The sequence below is a fragment of the Oreochromis niloticus genome, linkage group LG2 (genome assembly GCF_001858045.2).
Source record: "Oreochromis niloticus isolate F11D_XX linkage group LG2, O_niloticus_UMD_NMBU, whole genome shotgun sequence".
Lineage (NCBI taxonomy): Eukaryota > Metazoa > Chordata > Actinopteri > Cichliformes > Cichlidae > Oreochromis > Oreochromis niloticus.
Window position 1 is genome coordinate 26,653,870 of NC_031966.2, and position 19,720 is coordinate 26,673,589.

General features: G+C 40.5%; 1 protein-coding gene across 2 annotated transcripts in view; it reads right to left on the reverse strand.

Moving 5' to 3' along the window:
- Positions 1-1,430: 1,430 nt before the first annotated feature.
- The window catches only part of LOC106099041 (interferon-induced very large GTPase 1), a 45,271-nt gene continuing 26,981 nt past the window's right edge, over positions 1,431-19,720 (reverse strand). The window contains exons 8-20 of one of the 2 annotated variants that reach the window (XM_019367385.2): positions 19,108-19,142; positions 18,819-18,927; positions 17,456-17,490; positions 17,167-17,275; positions 15,833-15,867; positions 15,544-15,652; positions 14,191-14,225; positions 13,902-14,010; positions 12,594-12,628; positions 12,305-12,413; positions 6,650-6,681; positions 2,385-6,516; positions 1,433-2,168 (exon numbers count right to left, since the gene is read on the reverse strand). In XM_019367385.2, coding sequence (XP_019222930.1) covers positions 1,768-2,168; positions 2,385-6,516; positions 6,650-6,681; positions 12,305-12,413; positions 12,594-12,628; positions 13,902-14,010; positions 14,191-14,225; positions 15,544-15,652; positions 15,833-15,867; positions 17,167-17,275; positions 17,456-17,490; positions 18,819-18,927; positions 19,108-19,142 — 5,285 coding nt within the window. In that variant the 3' untranslated portion in view covers positions 1,433-1,767. Of the gene's footprint in view, positions 6,517-6,649; positions 6,682-12,304; positions 12,414-12,593; positions 12,629-13,901; positions 14,011-14,190; positions 14,226-15,543; positions 15,653-15,832; positions 15,868-17,166; positions 17,276-17,455; positions 17,491-18,818; positions 18,928-19,107; positions 19,143-19,720 lie in introns of both variants that reach the window. The other variant, XM_019367378.2, reaches the window with a different exon arrangement.

The window sequence follows — 19,720 nt, forward strand, 5'->3', positions numbered from 1 at the left end:
ATGCTACTGAAAAAGGAAAGAATAAAATGGATAACTCTACTTGTGGTGACCTTAAACATCAACAACATGAAAAGTCAGATGAGAAGTTTTTTGAATGCAGTTATACTTTTCCCTGTATTATTCAATTAGAGTTACTATTGAATGTGTCACGGGTTCAAAATATTGGGGATGGATACAGGAGGAAAACCAAAATAACAACACTGGTCCGGCCGGGTCAAGTCAAACGATGATTTTAATGAACACACGTGTGGGAGATGAACACTGCACGCAGACAGCATAAGATCTCTCACCGAAAACCACACAACAATAGTTTTTATGAAAATCAGGGTATTGGAACGCCCCCTCATGCATAAAGTAGGTACAATACAATCAATGTTGACAACTTTTAACACATTAAAAGAACATTTTCTTCTTCCCGAGGCCAGATCCTTCCCAGTAATCTTCTAACTCTGCTTATCCCCTGGAACAAACAGTCTCTCCTGCAAGCACTATCAAACAGCTACAAGGCTTTGCAAACTATTATTTAAATGTTTGAACTCTCACCTACTCATGAGTTTAACTACTGCTTGTGTGTGTGCGCCTGTGTGCCTCGACCTCAGCCTTCACTCTGTCTATAAGGACAGAGGCCAACTCTTCATGTGTGCAATAACCTAACTGAAACCATACATGTAATATGTTGAATAAATGTTCTAATCAAATGCCACTATTCAAAGCTTAATAAAAAGAATTTAAATGAATAAAGGATAATGATAACTGACATAGTATATGTTTTGTAAGCGTGTTCCTTCCATAGCTCAAGATCCTTAACACAATAGATTGTCCGAACTTCGCACCGGACAAAGCTTCCGACCCTCCACTAGTTGACCGAGCCCCCTCATTGGCAAGCACAAAAATACAATGCATGTATATCAAAATGATTATCACTGCACCTGTAATAGAAAATGTTAATATGGGATTATGACAATACCTGTAATAGAAGTTGTAACATAAGGCCGACAGCCTAAAGAAATTCTTTAATGAAATCACAATTAATGATGATGAGTAAATGAAGTAATGAGTAATTATTGCCAATGCACACTACTTAAAGTTTAACAAAAGATATAACTGAATAAAAGATCATAAAGAATAACATGCCATAAGTGTTTCGTAAGCGTGTGCGGCCTTTTATGCTCTAAGCCACTTCACTCAATAGATCAGCCAGACATCCCGCTGACTGTAGCTTTTAACCCTTACTGACTTGAGCACAACTCCATAATAAGCACCAAGCGGCAATATGTATAAAGATGATCATGGTTACACCTGCAATGAAAAGATTATATGATTATACCAACACTTGTAAATAGAAGATTAACATGAGGTTATAACAATTACTGTCATCCAAACTTTAATGTAATGTCAATAGCTTCAATAAATGCTTTAATGCAATGCTTATTATATGATTCTAATGCAGTGATAAAATAACAGTAAAATATCTCTTCTCAAATGTTAGGCCGTTATTACACAAAGACAAGCTACCTTTACCTGCCATTTCAACAAATTAAACACATGAAGGAAACTTTGCCAATATGAAATGGGATTATGTTATTTTGACCTCTTATCACCTTCTCATTCCTCATTTCACAGTCAAAAGAAATCACTTTTCACATGTAAAGATAAATGAACAAAATCTGTTTTATCAGTCATTAATCATAATACCTTATAAGCCTTATAATGTAAAAACTATAAAAGTATAATCATTTTCAGCAGGGTCCTGTTTTCTTTTATTCTTTAACATATTTCATCCAGACTTTTAATGGCTTCATCTTGAGAGATTGTTTTCCACTCACAGGGAATCTCTCCTCTTCCCTGGAATTTGTACTTGTAGTACTCTTCCAGCTGATTTTGAAATCGACACACAAACCACTTCCAGTACGCCAGCTTAGACTCATCAGGAGTGATTCTCCAGTTAGCATACTCTGGACCAGCCTTTGAGTACTGTTTATAGGGAACGGTTTTATCTGAATCATAACGAGGGTGAAAACTGCGATCACTTGCAACATTTGTTGTACAGAAATCGATGCTGAATTCCACTGTGTCTCGGTAGTGCCATCCTTTGATTCCATCAGGTCGATGAAAAAGGGCGCTGTGGTCATCAGGACTGTGATCTTCAATGGTGTTAGTACAAACAGCTGCACAGAATGGACACGTTACCCAGCAACACTTACACAGCTGATCAATGAGGATTTCTTCAGGTTTCAGCCTGGATTCTTTTAGTTTATCCAATGAGAGGCTCCTCATCTGATCAATGATGGAATCAAGTCTTTTTATCATCTGGTCCTTCAGAAACTCAAAATCATTTATGTCACTAAAATTTTGAGAAGAAATGGTCTCAAATGTTAACTCACCTTTTAGCAAACTAGAAAATTCATTCAGCCACATGTCTGTGTCCCCTCTCTGAGTTTGGACTTTCTGTGTTGCTGTAAATAAAGCTTGACTCACAAGTGTGTTTAAGTCTTCAACATTTTTCTTGAGTATATTCACAGTGTCATCTCTGTGATCTATGAATTCATTTACTTGTAATTTTATAAAAGCTTCCATTTGTCTCCGTGGATTTCTGATGTAGGTGATGAAATCATCAAAGTCTTCATTCTCAGCGAGTGACTTCAGCACATGTTTCTCCAGGTTCAGCCTGTTCCCATTGAAAGCTGGGAAATTACACCTCATCTTTCCAGCCAGACCAATGGCAGTCTTGTTACAGACAGCCTCAACAGTGGACGCTTTCAGCTTTTCACAGATCAGTTCTGCGAGCACAACAGCAGATGAACTTCCTTCGCAAAAGCTTCTAAAAACATTGTAATACTGTGTTTCCTTGCTTTCTAAATAAGCGACTATATCATTGTTCATTTTGAATTTCTTCTGGGAGTCTAGAATCCAACGCTCTGATTCTGAGAACACATACAGTATGAGATCAACTGTAAACTCCTTCTTCAAAGCACAATTCACCTCTTTCAGAAAATTCTTCACTTCTTGTTTTACCTGTTTGACTACTTCTTGCAAATAAGCTAGTTTGTAGCCTCTTTTAGCCACAGGTTTGTGCTTTATTGCATCAAATGACTCAGTTACAGCTTTTTCAATGAGTGATATGATCTGTTGTTCGTTTTGATATAATGTATTCTTTGCCCAATTTACTCCCAGAAGTTTTGTTGGTTTTACATAATCTGAATAATCTCCAAGCCTTGATATATTCTTGTATCTCCCATTTTGTCTGCGTTCATTTATGAAATTCTTTTCAAAACCAAGTTCTTGAAGGATAGTAAACTGATCTTCTTCCAGGTTGATTTCTTCAATAGGCTTTATATCAGCTGTTAATTCAGTAGCCAAGACACTCCAAACAGAGCTGAACTGTTTTTGAAGTTCTTCTTCATCTTTGGCCTTATCCTTCAGCTGCTGAGCGAGCTCTTTGCTCTTCTGTAGCAGCTTGTCTTCAAACTCTTTCTTCTTATCATCCAGCTTTTTACGAGCCTTCTTCTGTTGAATAAGTTCTTCCAGTTTTCTTTTCACTGTGCTCACCTGTTCATCATGAAACTCTTCGATTCTGGTTTCAAATCGGCCTCTCCACTGAGCCAACATTTCTTTCTCTTTGTCATCATTAAAGTATGTTGTCATTTCTTTTTTGATTGTTTCAAATGTTTCATTAGATTCTTTTAAAAGACAGCTCACCTCCACCTTGTCAAGATTTCCATTTTCAATTCTGTTATAAAGTTGGTTTTCAATGGTTAACATGTTGCTCCTCAGGGCCCAGGTCCAGTTTGCGTACTGGGCCTCCAGTTTTCTGTACACTGCAATTTCAAGTGTGTTTTTAAAACTGAAAACAAAGTTTTCATTGAGGAGGGCACTCCACAGGTCACGAATATTGGTTTTGAACTGTGTGAGAGTGATCCCATCAGACTTTGAAGCTTTAGAGAGGATGGTGTTCTTCACTTCTTGGATGCTCTCACTGTAACCTGGATTAGGAGGAGCCATGGGTGGACTGCCCTCCCATAGCTGGGCACAGTATTTCACATCTTTTTGGACATCAAACTCAATGACATCACTGAAGCACTCTGCACTGCAATCCTCCTCTTCAGCTGCTAGTTTGGCCATCTGGTCCAGTTTTTCTTGCAGGCGTCTCTTTCCATCCATGTTTTTCTCTGCTGCTGCAACATCTGTAACATTCTGATGAACAAACACACAACTGGGAGAAAGTTTAACTTTCTTCATCCTCATGAAAGCCTGAACAACAATCTGCAGGATGTCCTGCATCTCAGATGGATTCTCTCCAAAGATGTTGATCAGTGTCAGGTTTCCCAGACCAACAACAAATGTTGCCAGTTCGTTGTCATGGCGGCCAGTGGTGTTACCTTCCAGCTCAAGAGCACGCAGTCCTTCAGTGTCCACCACTAGAAGATAGTCAAACTTCAAGTCTTTCTTCATCTCCTCTGATACTTTGAGCAGCTGCATGAAGACACCTTTGGTGCACCTGCCTGCACTCACTGCAAACTGCAACCCAAACATGGTGTTCAGCATTGTTGATTTTCCACTGCTTTGTATGCCCAAAACTGACAACACAAAAACTCTCTTGTCCCCCAGTTTCTTGATGACTTCCTCTAAAAGGCTGGAGATCCATGTTAAAGGCACGTGACCTGCATCACCATCCATCAGCTCCATCGGGTGTCCTGATATCATCAGCTGTGCAGCCAGCTCAGGGTATTTAGACCAGTCAGTGTGTCTGCTCTCTCCTATTGCTCTATGAGCTTCATAGATCTGTCCCATTTCTCTGAAGATGTGCTCCAAACCAAATGTTGCAGACTGCAGTTTTTTGGATATTTCTTCAAGCTCCGTTTGTTTTTTCATTAACAAGTCTGATTTTTTCTGCTTGTCTGTCAAGGCCAACTCTTCCAATTTGTCAGATTTGTTCTTCAAAGCCAAGACCTCAGACCACTTTTCATCATAGCTTTTGAGAATGACAGAAAGATCATCTGTGGCGAGATCATCCATTAAGATTTGAATCCATTTTAGAAAATGTTCTTTGTCTGCTGGTGGCAATGATTTGAGGCTTTCAATAAAGAACTTCATCAGTTTACTGCAGGAAGCAGCACATTGTTTCTGACGTATGTTCATCAGTTCTTGTTGCTTTTTACTTTTCTCCTTTTCAATGTCTCCTCTGAGATGATACAGTTCTTTGTGTATTTTGCTCCACTGATGCCACAGATCACCTCGATAAGGAAGGAATTCATCTTTGATCTTTGAAACATCCATGTTATCCTTTGAAAGAAGATCCATTATTTTCATAGCAACAAGTTTCCCACTTTGACAGGCTGGGTCACTGTCATATTTGATTCCAGAGAGCTTAGGCATGGCTTCAAGCTTGAAAGATGGTTTCAAGCTGGAACCATCTACAGATAAGACTTCTCTTATGATCTGTTTCAGTTCTTCAGATACATCTGACTGGCTTCTGTCTTTGAGACCAAATATGTATTTTCCATTTTTTGTTTTAATATTACAGCTGTCATCAACACAGAGACAAATGAGAGGCTTCTGAGACTGAAAAAGAGTTGATATAAATGCCTTGCTTTTCTCATTTTTTTGAAGAGAGGCAACAAAAAAAATATTTACTGAAGATTTTTCAATCAGTATGTCGCGCTGTTTTTCAATCAACAGAGCATCACCATGAAGATTACAAAAGGCAATGCAGTCATTGAAGACATCACTGGGTTTTCCAGCAGGACAGTACCAGGCGATCTCTGCCACACCATCCATCAGATATCGAGACTTGGTGCTTCCTGGACAGTTCCTGTGGAAGAAGGTGCTGTGACGGTCGTTGATCAAAGTGTTCATCAGCTGAGATTTAGACACTGACAGAGAACCCAGGCGGAAAAATGACACCAAGGGTGTCTGAGCTTTGCAGACTGAAACACTCTTCATAGTCACAATGTTTGAGCCGTCTTTGATTTCAGTCACCTTCCAGGTTTTTGTTATTTCTCTAAATGTCCACAGAGGACACTCGATCTCCATAGTGACTGGGTCAGGAACAAGCAAAGGTAAGGCATACTGACACTGAGAGAGCTTTGTACTCATCATCTGTTTAAGGAAGCTGTCTGAGCAGTGAAATACTGCCATCTGAACATCCATTGGATGCACGTGTGCCTGTTCTGTGAGCTCTGTGTCTGCACTCATGCTTAATAAAGCATCCAAATCATTGAAATCATTCTCAGTGATCTTATTGTCTTGAACAGGCTTTGGATTGATCCCCTCAGGACTGTCTGATCTGACAGGAATATATCTGGCCCTGTAATCTAACATCATCAGCCTGTATAGAAAAATGTGGGGTAGATCTTTCTCACATGTCACATGGTGCTGTTTCAAAGGTGAACGTATTTGAAGAAGATCTGCTGGTGACAACTTCTGTTTAAGTTTGTCTTTAAGATGAAGTCTGTGAAACGGCTCTGTTTCTTGGTGTGATGTTGTCTTGCTGCTGTCTTCAGAACCCTTCCATGACTGCAGTAAATAAGCAAGTAAACATGTATTCAATGTAAAAAAAACAAAACAAAACATCTACTCTTAAACAGTATAGTAAAGGAAATTGTCTTTAATATCTTTTTAAATAAATTGTGACTTTTTGTTTTTTTACCTTGTCTCCACTGATGTCCATCTCTGAGATTTCTGCAGTTTAAAGTAGAAAGTAAAGCTAAATCAATATGTGGTTGATCCAATACAGTTCTCTAGCTTTTGTTGCTAAACAGTTCAGCCTTTTTTTTTTCTTTAACTCCAAAGTGTAGTGATTAAGATATTCACTTAAGACACAAGATCCCTGGTTTGAGACTGGGAGGAGATGCAAAACCCAGATAGGGTTGTGTCAGGAAGGACACCCAGTGTAAAAATCTGGCTGGCAGAGAAGACCCATATGCAGGATGGATAGACTGGAGAGCACACAACATGAGGAGACGTATGACTAGGACACGACAATTAACTGAAGAAAGGTAGGGAATAGAAACTCGATGCAGACCTTATGACACTTTGTCAAGATTCTGAAATTTAGCTGTTTTGAAACAATGCTTCAAATTGCAGTTCCAAACACCTAGGTCACGTAAGCATGACTTTTAGGTTGATTCTGATAATGTTGTCATTATTGTACTTAAACTTTTAAACCTTGCCTTAAACTGCATGTTTAGATATTCTTCTGTTCTCCTCCCCCACATGTAGGATGGTGGGGGAGGCAATTGGTTATAGTGTTTAACAGCAGGCACATTCTATGTGAAGGTTCTGTTTTCTTATTTAGTAAACTTTCTGCCCTTTATGGCCTCACCTATGCTTGTGTATGATGGACCGTTAAAGGGGTTAAGCCATATATACAGGGTGTTACGGCCCTAGGAGGGCCGCCTCCTGAAGTTGCCTGTGTGGGCGTGTCCTACCATCTCTCTTGCCTTGCCTTAGGTGCCACCTTTTTCTTTTGTACAGCTGACTCACATCAACAATTAAAAGGTATTTAAGGGCAGAGAAAGGTGAGCTCTGGACACTTTTAGGGGAACGTAACACAGGGTGAGGGGAGATGACCCTTTGTGATCAGCAGGAAGTCACACACACACACACACACACACACACAGTGCCTTAGTTTTCTGACGCACCACAGGGTGGGGGGGGGTTACAATGGGTGTTTGTGAAACTGTTTATCACTGAATAAAAGGTGGCAAGGGGACACTGGGAGTCGGAGTTGTCTGGGATCAGGTGAGGAGCATTCAGCTCCAAGACCCTGATCTGATCAGCTTTCCTTGCGCGTTTAACCTTGCAAGTTAAAAACCGGTTAAGCTGTTTGTCTTGCTTTCTTCACGGGTAATAAGTCTCTGAACCAGCAGGGCCTGCAAGGTCTTGGTGTACTTCACTACAGTTTCAACAGGTACATACCTGCTACTTCTAGGCAGTGGGAGCCACCAGGATTAACATTTTGTTAGGAACCAGAGCCAGTCGTAATTACTAAATTACTGTTTTTGATGCTACCGCTTTTACTTATTGCACATGCATATGTAAAAGATAACAATACCCCATTTTTCATTATTTTTTTGCTGTGGATTGTGAAGACCAATATAATCCATCCAAGCATTTAAACACTGGAATCAAAAGTATAATCAAATACATATATGGGCTATTCGAATGATTACTGGCAGCAGATGACAGAAAGTGAGAAAGACAGACTGGTGGGTGAGCTCTATTCACTCCTATCAGCGAAAAAAGCAGCACATTGTGTTGTAAACTCATCAAAATATCTCAATAAAAACCACTTCTGCTTTTAAGGAGAAAAAAAATCGGGCTAGATTTTTCAGCTCCGACTCCATCTGTTCTCCAGTTATTTTTTACTTTCAACAGAAAATGTCATATGCAGCATGAAGTTACTTCATCCTCAATAAAACCTGTTACTCACATACTGTGATACCACAAGGAAAATATTTATACTGTAAAATTAAAAGCTAGAAAAACACATCCAATAATTAAAAGAATCTTTTTCTTAACAATTTTCATGAGAAATGATTTTTTTCCCCTTCCCCTTTTATATTCCCACTGATGCTTCTGGTGTGAATATCTCATAAACAACAGGAGGCCACAGGTTCACTGAAACCAAAACTACAGACTCGAACAATATGTTACAAAACACAGTCCACAGTAGCTATAGGTTGCAAATAAAGTTAAGGAAAGTTTCATCATGGTTCAAAGGTGGCTTAGCAGAGGATGATTTAAAAATGTACTGATCAACGTGAGTGAAATGGAATATTGCGATTGGTCAGAATTAGCAATTAACATTCATCAATATATAATAATGAATGTTCCTTTGTTATAAAGACAGAAAATGCATTTAATATATTTTCATTTAAATATATAATTTTTAAACAACTTAAAAATAAATTGTAATGCTATGGCAGCTTCAAGCTTTGATTGACAGTGTATTGAACAAACCTGATGACAGGAACTCACAGAAAATTTAAAAGTCAACAAAACACATTTCTCTTGCCTTGTTTGTACAGGGATTTCTCCATTTGTGTTGATAACAATTATTTACAGCCTGGTATAATCAGTAGCTTTATTTGGAACTGTGCAGGGACAATCTGTGTCATTGTTTCACAGAAAAGCATTATCAAGATGTAGCGATGGCCAAATTGGCCAGCAGGCATCACTGTAAAGATGGGTTTCAGATGGTTTCAAAATCACAAAACAATTCCAGCACAAATGCTTGAGTGTTTGACAAAATCTCAATTTGATCATCACTAAACAGTACTTAAATACGTACATAAGTACGGAGATCTCCAAAAGTTGATTCTGTTCATCTGGACGTAGCGTTTTGTGGGAGAAACGTTTCGTCACTCATCCAAGTGACTTCTTCAGTCTCAGCTGACTGCAGGTTTCCCCAATCTTATAAACAGTACATTTGCATAATGACTGAAACCAGCCCACTGAAGGAACAATAGGCTGGGAGGTCAGTTCCTTAATCATAATTATTCAAATCTCATGACCATTGATCAACAACCACTGACCAAAACCCACTGATCAAAGACCACTGATTAATGGCCATGAGTACCATTCACAGAGAGTTGGGGAATGGCTGCAATCACAGCATTGTAAGATGGGGAAAGATGTACCCTTAGGCCCCCTCCTCGATTCAGAGATGGTCTTTCCCTTTTCATGTAAATGGCCTCCTTGACTCCCAGGCCACTGTTCCCGGCTCCCAGCTGGAGCGGCTTCCCGCATGGCACCTCCAGCAGGCACAGTCCCTCTCACCCCTCATCCACCTCTGGCTGGAGCGGCTCCTGCACCGCTCCCGGCTGGAACAGCCCTTCCCGGAGCGGCTCTTCTTCCTCCATTTGGTGTGGACCCCCGCGGGCCTCGTCCATTGCCACCAGCTGGAGCGGCTCCTCCACCGCTCCCGGCTGGAGCAGCCCTTCACCCGTTTGCTCCCCCTCCCCGTCAGGCGCAGACCCCCGTGCGCCTTGTCCCCCACCTTGGATGCCGAGGTGCCTCCCGCAGCTCCTCCACCACTTCCCCAACGTCAGGATACTCCAGTGGGGGTGGCGGGGTTGTCCAGGCCTGGAGCATTGTCACCAGCTCCGCCATTCTCCCCAGGTGGTGCTCGGTCTCGACCCGCAGCTCTTCCTGCTGGCAGCGCACCTCCGCTGCCTGCTCTTATTGGGTGGCTGCCATTTCGGCCACCCTCTGGGCCAGCTCCTCCCTCTGACTCAGTCGTAGGCCCGCAGTGCCGCGCCCTTGGTTTCGGCACCAGTGTGGTGGAATTAAGGCATGACGGGACCATAGATCTGCGTTTTGAGCCATCTTTATTCACCTTTGTCACACCACCATAACAACAACCAACCCCTGAGTCTCCGTATTTTAACACGGCGGGCGTGATTGTGGATGCCGTGCAGGTGCGTCCGCACGGCACCACACACCATGCCCCACCGCACCTACCTACTGTGAATGTTTTAATGCAGCACAGTTGTTAGATAGGCCTATACTACTGTACTTTAATGTCTGTCATAAGGGTGGTACTTCAAGAGCCATATATTTTATGAGGTGGTACTCATGAAAAGTTTGAGAACCACTGCTTTACACATTTTCCTATTTTTACAAGTTTATACAGTGCTTATTTCTATACACTTTATCAACAGTTAATCTGAAATGCAGGTCTGCATAGAAACATTTTGTTGTGAAGTATCAATGCTACCCTTTTCTAAAACTGTTAACAGGCGGGGGCAATAAAACCCTTTAAAAAAGCAAGTGGTCTTAAAAAGAAACAGCTGGTGGCAAAATTTAAGACAAGCAGGTCAATTAATCTGCCAGAAACAATGTCTATGAATTATGGAACAACATTAGAAATATATTTTTCAAAATTTATGCTCAAACACATTTACACCACAGGAAGTGACTGAATTTTACATTGATTTTCTTATTGTAAAATATTCTCTTATTGTAAAATAAGAAAATCTTTCCCACAGGTAAAGACATGAATGTTAGTTAAACTATTTCTAAACTGCCCATTTACAGGATGTATACAGAAGTAAGTGTCATGGTCCCTCAGTCCTCCCTGGCTCCCTGTCTGCTGCAGCATCTCTCTGTGAAGAAATCTGTTTCTGTGTGTTCAAAGCTCCACTGACTCCTCTGGTCCTAGGTCATCCCTGATTAGGATCTCGTAATTCTATTGTGAGTTGTCTAAACCTTCTACGCTCTGCCCTTACTGTCCTCTTCTTTTGAGTTCATACAGGTACCACCCATTTTCAGCAAAATGAATCTTGGCAATGCCTATCACCTGCTGAGGAGGGAAACGAGTGGAAGAAGGCCGCCTTGCTTCTGTGTTTTGCTCTGCTATGGATATGTGGATTACTATCCTCCCTGGAGCACTATTTCCCTTGTTGCATTGTCTTTTGTAGATTGTTATGACCCGGAACAATTTCAGACCCGGAATAATTTCAGAAATATATTTCTCATAATAACATTTCAAAATCTTTCAATTTGATACTATACACCTAGTGTCATGACTGTGTGACGGCAGATAGGAATGTTGGACCCAAGAGCAGGACTCACGAAGGGAAAAGTACACTTAGAAAAACTTTATAGTTGGATGGCAGGCAAAACAGAAAACTGGCTAAAGTGGGATGCAACTAAACTAAACAGGAAGGCAAGCGGGCAGACGAAACATAGAAAGAAGAATGAGGGACGACGCGACGATGAGCAGGGGAAGACGCAGACACTAAGTACAAGAGGTGAACAGGACTGGAGGAAACAGCTGGGAGACACGGCGGACACTGATTACACAGACGAGACAGGGAGAGCACAAAACTTAACACACTGACATAAGACACAGACCTTCAAAGTAAAACAGAAAATGCACAGACTGGACTCAGAAACACGGTACAGAAAGAGAACAAAGGGAACACATGGGCAGACACTAAACAGAGGGAACACAGAACCAAAACCCTAAGAACTAAAAAGTCTAAACCCGAACACATAATCAGAATGAACTAGAACACAAAATCACAATAATAATTAACATAAAACGCTGGGTCAAATGACCCAGGACCATGGCACCTACAGTGCATAATATCATCAAAAGATTCTGAGGTATTGGCATTGAGGTATCCTGCTGTAGGATTACAGTCTAACACAAACACCAGACGTTACTGTAATTAGTCTTTTTTTTTTTCTTCATTTTATCACATGGTGTAAAACCATAAATAGAATTGAAACTGGGATATTTTTCTGTCAGTATATAATTTACTGGGAAAATGAAGCGTGATTAACATTTTACCTTTTTCTTGATTTGGGGATGACCCTGGGGGCTTGGCTTCAGATTTTCCTCCTGATGTTGTGCTGCCATCCATATTCTCTGGCTGTTTAACATCAGTGCCTGTATCATCCTGAGAAAACAAATACTTGTATTTGTTTGTGTCCTAAGACCACTGATGTAAAATCAAGATGAAAAGGACAAAACTGTAACAAAGCAAATTCTTAAACAGAACTGTTTTCCACTTCCCTTATCCAAGCTGTTAATGTGCAATGAAGGATAAACATCTTTACAAGAAATACATCACAATTACCTTTGTTTCACTTGAAGCCTCCTCCTTATCTTCTTCTGCAAAGAAAATAATTATTTTACAATGCAGGATAAAGGAAACCATCCAATATTCATCTGTGCATTTTCTGTGTTAAAGGCTTTGATACTGTTTCAGTAACTAAAAGTGGACAAAACAAACATCACAGAAGCCTCACACAGGACAGAGAATGGCTGCATTTTTATGAGTTTACTTCCAAGACAGTGCCTTATTATTCTCACTTTTAGTTTTAAAATGAACTTTTAAAATAAAATATTCTCTTATTGTAAAATAAGAAAATCTTTCCCACAGGTAAAGACATGAATGTTAGTTAAACTATTTCTAAACTGCCCATTTACAGGATGTATACAGAAGAAAGTGTCACAGTCCCTCAGTCCTCCCTGGCTCCCTGTCTGCTGCAGATGTGTTTTCTTTCTGTCACGCTCCCTTGTTTCTTTCTCTCTCTCTCCTCTCATCTCTCTCTGTGAAGCTCCACTGACTCCTCTGGTCCTAGGTCATCCTGGTTAGGACCTCATAATCCCTGCATTAATTGGAGGGGGAATACCGCATTTGGTGTTGGAGTCCACATTGTCACCAACACCGTTTCAGATCAGCAACCCCACCTCTCACCTCCGATCCTCCCATATCTCCAGATCCACCTGATCTTTCTTCTGTTTCTCCTGTCTATCATGATCTAGCTGAGGCTTTCCATGAGGACCTAGCTCTCTATCCCCCCTCACAGACCATACGATTGTGCCTTTAACCTTCCCAGTGCCCCCCCTCCTCCAGCAGATTATGTAGTTTGTCTAAACCTTCTACTCTCATACAGGTACCACCTATTTTCAGCAAAATGAATCTTGGCAATGCCTATCACCTGCTGAGGAATAGGGAGGGGGACGAGTGGAAGAAGGCCGCCTTACTTCTCAGTGTTTTGCTCTGCTGTGGATATGTGAATGACCTTCTTCCCTGGAGCACTATTTCCCTTGCTGCATTGTGTTTTGTAGATTGTTACAACCCGGAACAATTTCAGACCCGGAACAATTTCAGAAACATATTTCTCATAATAACTTTTCAAAACCTTTGAATGCGATACTATGCACCTACAGTGCATAATATCATCAAAAGATTCTGAGGTATTGGCATTGAGGTATCCTGCTGTAGGATTACAGTCTGACACAAACACCAGACATTACTGTAATTAGTCATTTTCTTCATTTTATCACATGGTGTAAAACCATAAATAGAATTGAATCTTGGATATTTTTCTGTCAGTATATAATTTACTGGGAAAATGAAGCGTCATTAACACTTTACCTCTTTCTTGATTTGGGGATGACCCTGGGGGCTTGGCTTCAGATTTTCCTCCTGATGTTGTGCTGCCATCCATATTCTCTGGCTGTTGAACATCAGTGCCTGTATCATCCTGAGAAAACAAATACTTGAATTTGTTTGTGTCCTAAGACCACTGATGTAAAATCAAGATGAAAAGGACAAAACTGTAACAAAGCAAATTCATAAACAGAACTGTTTTCCACTTCCCTTATCCAAGCTGTTAATGTGCAATGAAGGATAAACATCTTTACAAGAAATACATCACAATTACCTTTGTTTCACTTGAAGCCTCCTCCTTATCTTCTTCTGCAAAGAAAATAATTATTTTACAATGCAGGATAAAGGAAACCATCCAATATTCATCTGTGCATTTTCAGTGTTAAAGGCTTTGATACTGTTTCAGTAACTAAAAGTGGACAAAGCAAACATCACAGAAGCCTCACACAGGACAGAGAATGGCTGAATTTGTATGAGTTTACTTCCAAGACAGTGTTATTAATGTCACTTTTAGTTTTAAAATGAACTTTTAAAACAGATTCAGGCTCAAACACATTTGTACCACAGGAAGTGAAACTGACGTTTACATTGATTTTCTTATGTAAAATGAACAGTCTCCCACAGGCAAAGACATGAATGTTAGTTAAACTGTTTCTAAACTGCCCATTTACAGGATGTATACAGAAGAAAGTGTCACAGTCCCTCAGTCCTCCCTGGCTCCCTGTCTGCTGCAGATGTGTTTTCTTTCTGTCACGCTCCCTTGTTTCTCTCTCTCTCTCTCCTCTCATCTCTCTCTGTGAAGCTCCACTGACTCCTCTGGTCCTAGGTCATCCTGGTTAGGATCTCATAATCCCTGCATTAATTGGAGGGGGAATACCGCATTTGGTGTTGGAGTCCACATTGTCACCAACACCGTTTCAGATCAGCAACCCCACCTCTCACCTCTGATCTTCCCATATCTCCAGATCCACCTGGTCTTTCTTCTGTTTCTCCTGTCTATCATGATCTAGCTGAGGCTTTCCATGAGGACCTAGCTCTCTCTCCCCCTCACAGACCATACGATTGTGCCTTTAACCTTCCCAGTGCCCCCCCCCTCCTCCAGCAGATTATGTAGTTTGTCTAAACCTTCTACTCTCATACAGGTACCACCTATTTTCAGCAAAATGAATCTTGGCAATGCCTATCACCTGCTGAGGAATAGGGAGGGGGACGAGTGGAAGAAGGCCGCCTTACTTCTCGGTGTTTTGCTCTGCTGTGGATATGTGAATGACCTTCTTCCCTGGAGCACTATTTCCCTTGTTGCATTGTGTTTTGTAGATTGTTACAACCCGGAACAATTTCAGACCCGGAACAATTTCAGAAACATATTTCTCATAATAACTTTTCAAAACCTTTGAATGCGATACTATGCACCTACAGTGCATAATATCATCAAAAGATTCTGAGGTATTGGCATTGAGGTATCCTGCTGTAGGATTACAGTCTGACACAAACACCAGACATTACTGTAATTAGTCATTTTCTTCATTTTATCACATGGTGTAAAACCATAAATAGAATTGAATCTTGGATATTTTTCTGTCAGTATATAATTTACTGGGAAAATGAAGCGTCATTAACACTTTACCTCTTTCTTGATTTGGGGATGACCCTGGGGGCTTGGCTTCAGATTTTCCTCCTGATGTTGTGCTGCCATCCATATTCTCTGGCTGTTGAACATCAGTGCCTGTATCATCCTGAGAAAACAAATACTTGAATTTGTTTGTGTGCTAAGACCACTGATGTAAAATCAAGATGAAAAGGACAAAACTGTAACTAGGCAAATTCATAAACAGAACTGTTTTCCACTTCCCTTATCCAAGCTGTTAATGTGCAATGAAGGATAAACATCTTTACAAGAAATACATCACAATTACCTTTGTTTCACTTGAAGCCTCCTCCTTATCTTCTTCTGCAAAGAAAATAATTATTTTACAATGCAGGATAAAGGAAACCATCCAATATTCATCTGTGCATTTTCAGTGTTAAAGGCTTTGATACTGTTTCAGTAACTAAAAGTGGACAAAGCAAACATCACAGAAGCCTCACACAGGACAGAGAATGGCTGAATTTGTATGAGTTTACTTCCAAGACAGTGTTATTAATGTCACTTTTAGTTTTAAAATGAACTTTTAAAACAGATTCAGGCTCAAACACATTTGTACCACAGGAAGTGAAACTGACGTTTACATTGATTTTCTTATGTAAAATGAACAGTCTCCCACAGGCAAAGACATGAATGTTAGTTAAACTGTTTCTAAACTGCCCATTTACAGGATGTATACAGAAGAAAGTGTCACAGTCCCTCAGTCCTCCCTGGCTCCCTGTCTGCTGCAGATGTGTTTTCTTTCTGTCACGCTCCCTTGTTTCTCTCTCTCTCTCTCCTCTCATCTCTCTCTGTGAAGCTCCACTGACTCCTCTGGTCCTAGGTCATCCTGGTTAGGATCTCATAATCCCTGCATTAATTGGAGGGGGAATACCGCATTTGGTGTTGGAGTCCACATTGTCACCAACACCGTTTCAGATCAGCAACCCCACCTCTCACCTCCGATCTTCCCATATCTCCAGATCCACCTGATCTTTCTTCTGTTTCTCCTGTCTATCATGATCTAGCTGAGGCTTTCCATGAGGACCTAGCTCTCTATCCCCCCTCACAGACCATACGATTGTGCCTTTAACCTTCCCAGTGCCCCCCCAGTTTGTCTAAACCTTCTACTCTCATACAGGTACCACCTATTTTCAGCAAAATGAATCTTGGCAATGCCTATCACCTGCTGAGGAATAGGGAGGGGGACGAGTGGAAGAAGGCCGCCTTACTTCTCAGTGTTTTGCTCTGCTGTGGATATGTGAATGACCTTCCTCCCTGGAGCACTATTTCCCTTGCTGCATTGTGTTTTGTAGATTGTTACAACCCGGAACAATTTCAGACCCGGAACAATTTCAGAAACATATTTCTCATAATAACTTTTCAAAACCTTTGAATGCGATACTATGCACCTACAGTGCATAATATCATCAAAAGATTCTGAGGTATTGGCATTGAGGTATCCTGCTGTAGGATTACAGTCTGACACAAACACCAGACATTACTGTAATTAGTCATTTTCTTCATTTTATCACATGGTGTAAAACCATAAATAGAATTGAATCTTGGATATTTTTCTGTCAGTATATAATTTACTGGGAAAATGAAGCGTCATTAACACTTTACCTCTTTCTTGATTTGGGGATGACCCTGGGGGCTTGGCTTCAGATTTTCCTCCTGATGTTGTGCTGCCATCCATATTCTCTGGCTGTTGAACATCAGTGCCTGTATCATCCTGAGAAAACAAATACTTGAATTTGTTTGTGTGCTAAGACCACTGATGTAAAATCAAGATGAAAAGGACAAAACTGTAACAAAGCAAATTCATAAACAGAACTGTTTTCCACTTCCCTTATCCAAGCTGTTAATGTGCAATGAAGGATAAACATCTTTACAAGAAATACATCACAATTACCTTTGTTTCACTTGAAGCCTCCTCCTTATCTTCTTCTGCAAAGAAAATAATTATTTTACAATGCAGGATAAAGGAAACCATCCAATATTCATCTGTGCATTTTCAGTGTTAAAGGCTTTGATACTGTTTCAGTAACTAAAAGTGGACAAAACAAACATCACAGAAGCCTCACACAGGACAGAGAATGGCTGAATTTGTATGAGTTTACTTCCAAGACAGTGCCTTATTATTGTCACTTTTAGTTTTAAAATGAACTTTTAAAACAGATTCAGGCTCAAACACATTTGTACCACAGGAAGTGAAACTGACGTTTACATTGATTTTCTTATTGTAAAATGAACAGTCTCCCACAGGCAAAGACATGAATGTTAGTTAAACTGTTTCTAAACTGCCCATTTACAGGATGTATACAGAAGAAAGCGTCACAGTCCCTCAGTCCTCCCTGGCTCCCTGTCTGCTGCAGATGTGTTTTCTTTCTGTCACGCTCCCTTGTTTCTCTCTCTCTCTCTCCTCTCATCTCTCTCTGTGAAGCTCCACTGACTCCTCTGGTCCTAGGTCATCCTGGTTAGGATCTCATAATCCCTGCATTAATTGGAGGGGGAATACCGCATTTGATGTTGGAGTCCACATTGTCACCAACACCGTTTCAGATCAGCAACCCCACCTCTCACCTCTGATCTTCCCATATCTCCAGATCCACCTGGTCTTTCTTCTGTTTCTCCTGTCTATCATGATCTAGCTGAGGCTTTCCATGAGGACCTAGCTCTCTCTCCCCCCTCACAGACCATACGATTGTGCCTTTAACCTTCCCAGTGCCCCCCCCCCTCCTCCAGCAGATTATGTAGTTTGTCTAAACCTTCTACTCTCATACAGGTACCACCTATTTTCAGCAAAATGAATCTTGGCAATGCCTATCACCTGCTGAGGAATAGGGAGGGGGACGAGTGGAAGAAGGCCGCCTTACTTCTCGGTGTTTTGCTCTGCTGTGGATATGTGAATGACCTTCTTCCCTGGAGCACTATTTCCCTTGTTGCATTGTGTTTTGTAGATTGTTACAACCCGGAACAATTTCAGACCCGGAACAATTTCAGAAACATATTTCTCATAATAACTTTTCAAAACCTTTGAATGCGATACTATGCACCTACAGTGCATAATATCATCAAAAGATTCTGAGGTATTGGCATTGAGGTATCCTGCTGTAGGATTACAGTCTGACACAAACACCAGACGTTACTTTAATTAGACTCTTTTTTTTCTTCATTTTATCACATGGTGTAAAACCATAAATAGAATTGAATCTTGGATATTTTTCTGTCAGTATATAATTTACTGGGAAAATGAAGCGTCATTAACACTTTACCTCTTTCTTGATTTGGGGATGACCCTGGGGGCTTGGCTTCAGATTTTCCTCCTGATGTTGTGCTGCCATCCATATTCTCTGGCTGTTGAACATCAGTGCCTGTATCATCCTGAGAAAACAAATACTTGAATTTGTTTGTGTGCTAAGACCACTGATGTAAAATCAAGATGAAAAGGACAAAACTGTAACAAAGCAAATTCATAAACAGAACTGTTTTCCACTTCCCTTATCCAAGCTGTTAATGTGCAATGAAGGATAAACATCTTTACAAGAAATACATCACAATTACCTTTGTTTCACTTGAAGCCTCCTCCTTATCTTCTTCTGCAAAGAAAATAATTATTTTACAATGCAGGATAAAGGAAACCATCCAATATTCATCTGTGCATTTTCAGTGTTAAAGGCTTTGATACTGTTTCAGTAACTAAAAGTGGACAAAGCAAACATCACAGAAGCCTCACACAGGACAGAGAATGGCTGAATTTGTATGAGTTTACTTCCAAGACAGTGTTATTAATGTCACTTTTAGTTTTAAAATGAACTTTTAAAACAGATTCAGGCTCAAACACATTTGTACCACAGGAAGTGAAACTGACGTTTACATTGATTTTCTTATGTAAAATGAACAGTCTCCCACAGGCAAAGACATGAATGTTAGTTAAACTGTTTCTAAACTGCCCATTTACAGGATGTATACAGAAGAAAGTGTCACAGTCCCTCAGTCCTCCCTGGCTCCCTGTCTGCTGCAGATGTGTTTTCTTTCTGTCACGCTCCCTTGTTTCTCTCTCTCTCTCTCCTCTCATCTCTCTCTGTGAAGCTCCACTGACTCCTCTGGTCCTAGGTCATCCTGGTTAGGATCTCATAATCCCTGCATTAATTGGAGGGGGAATACCGCATTTGGT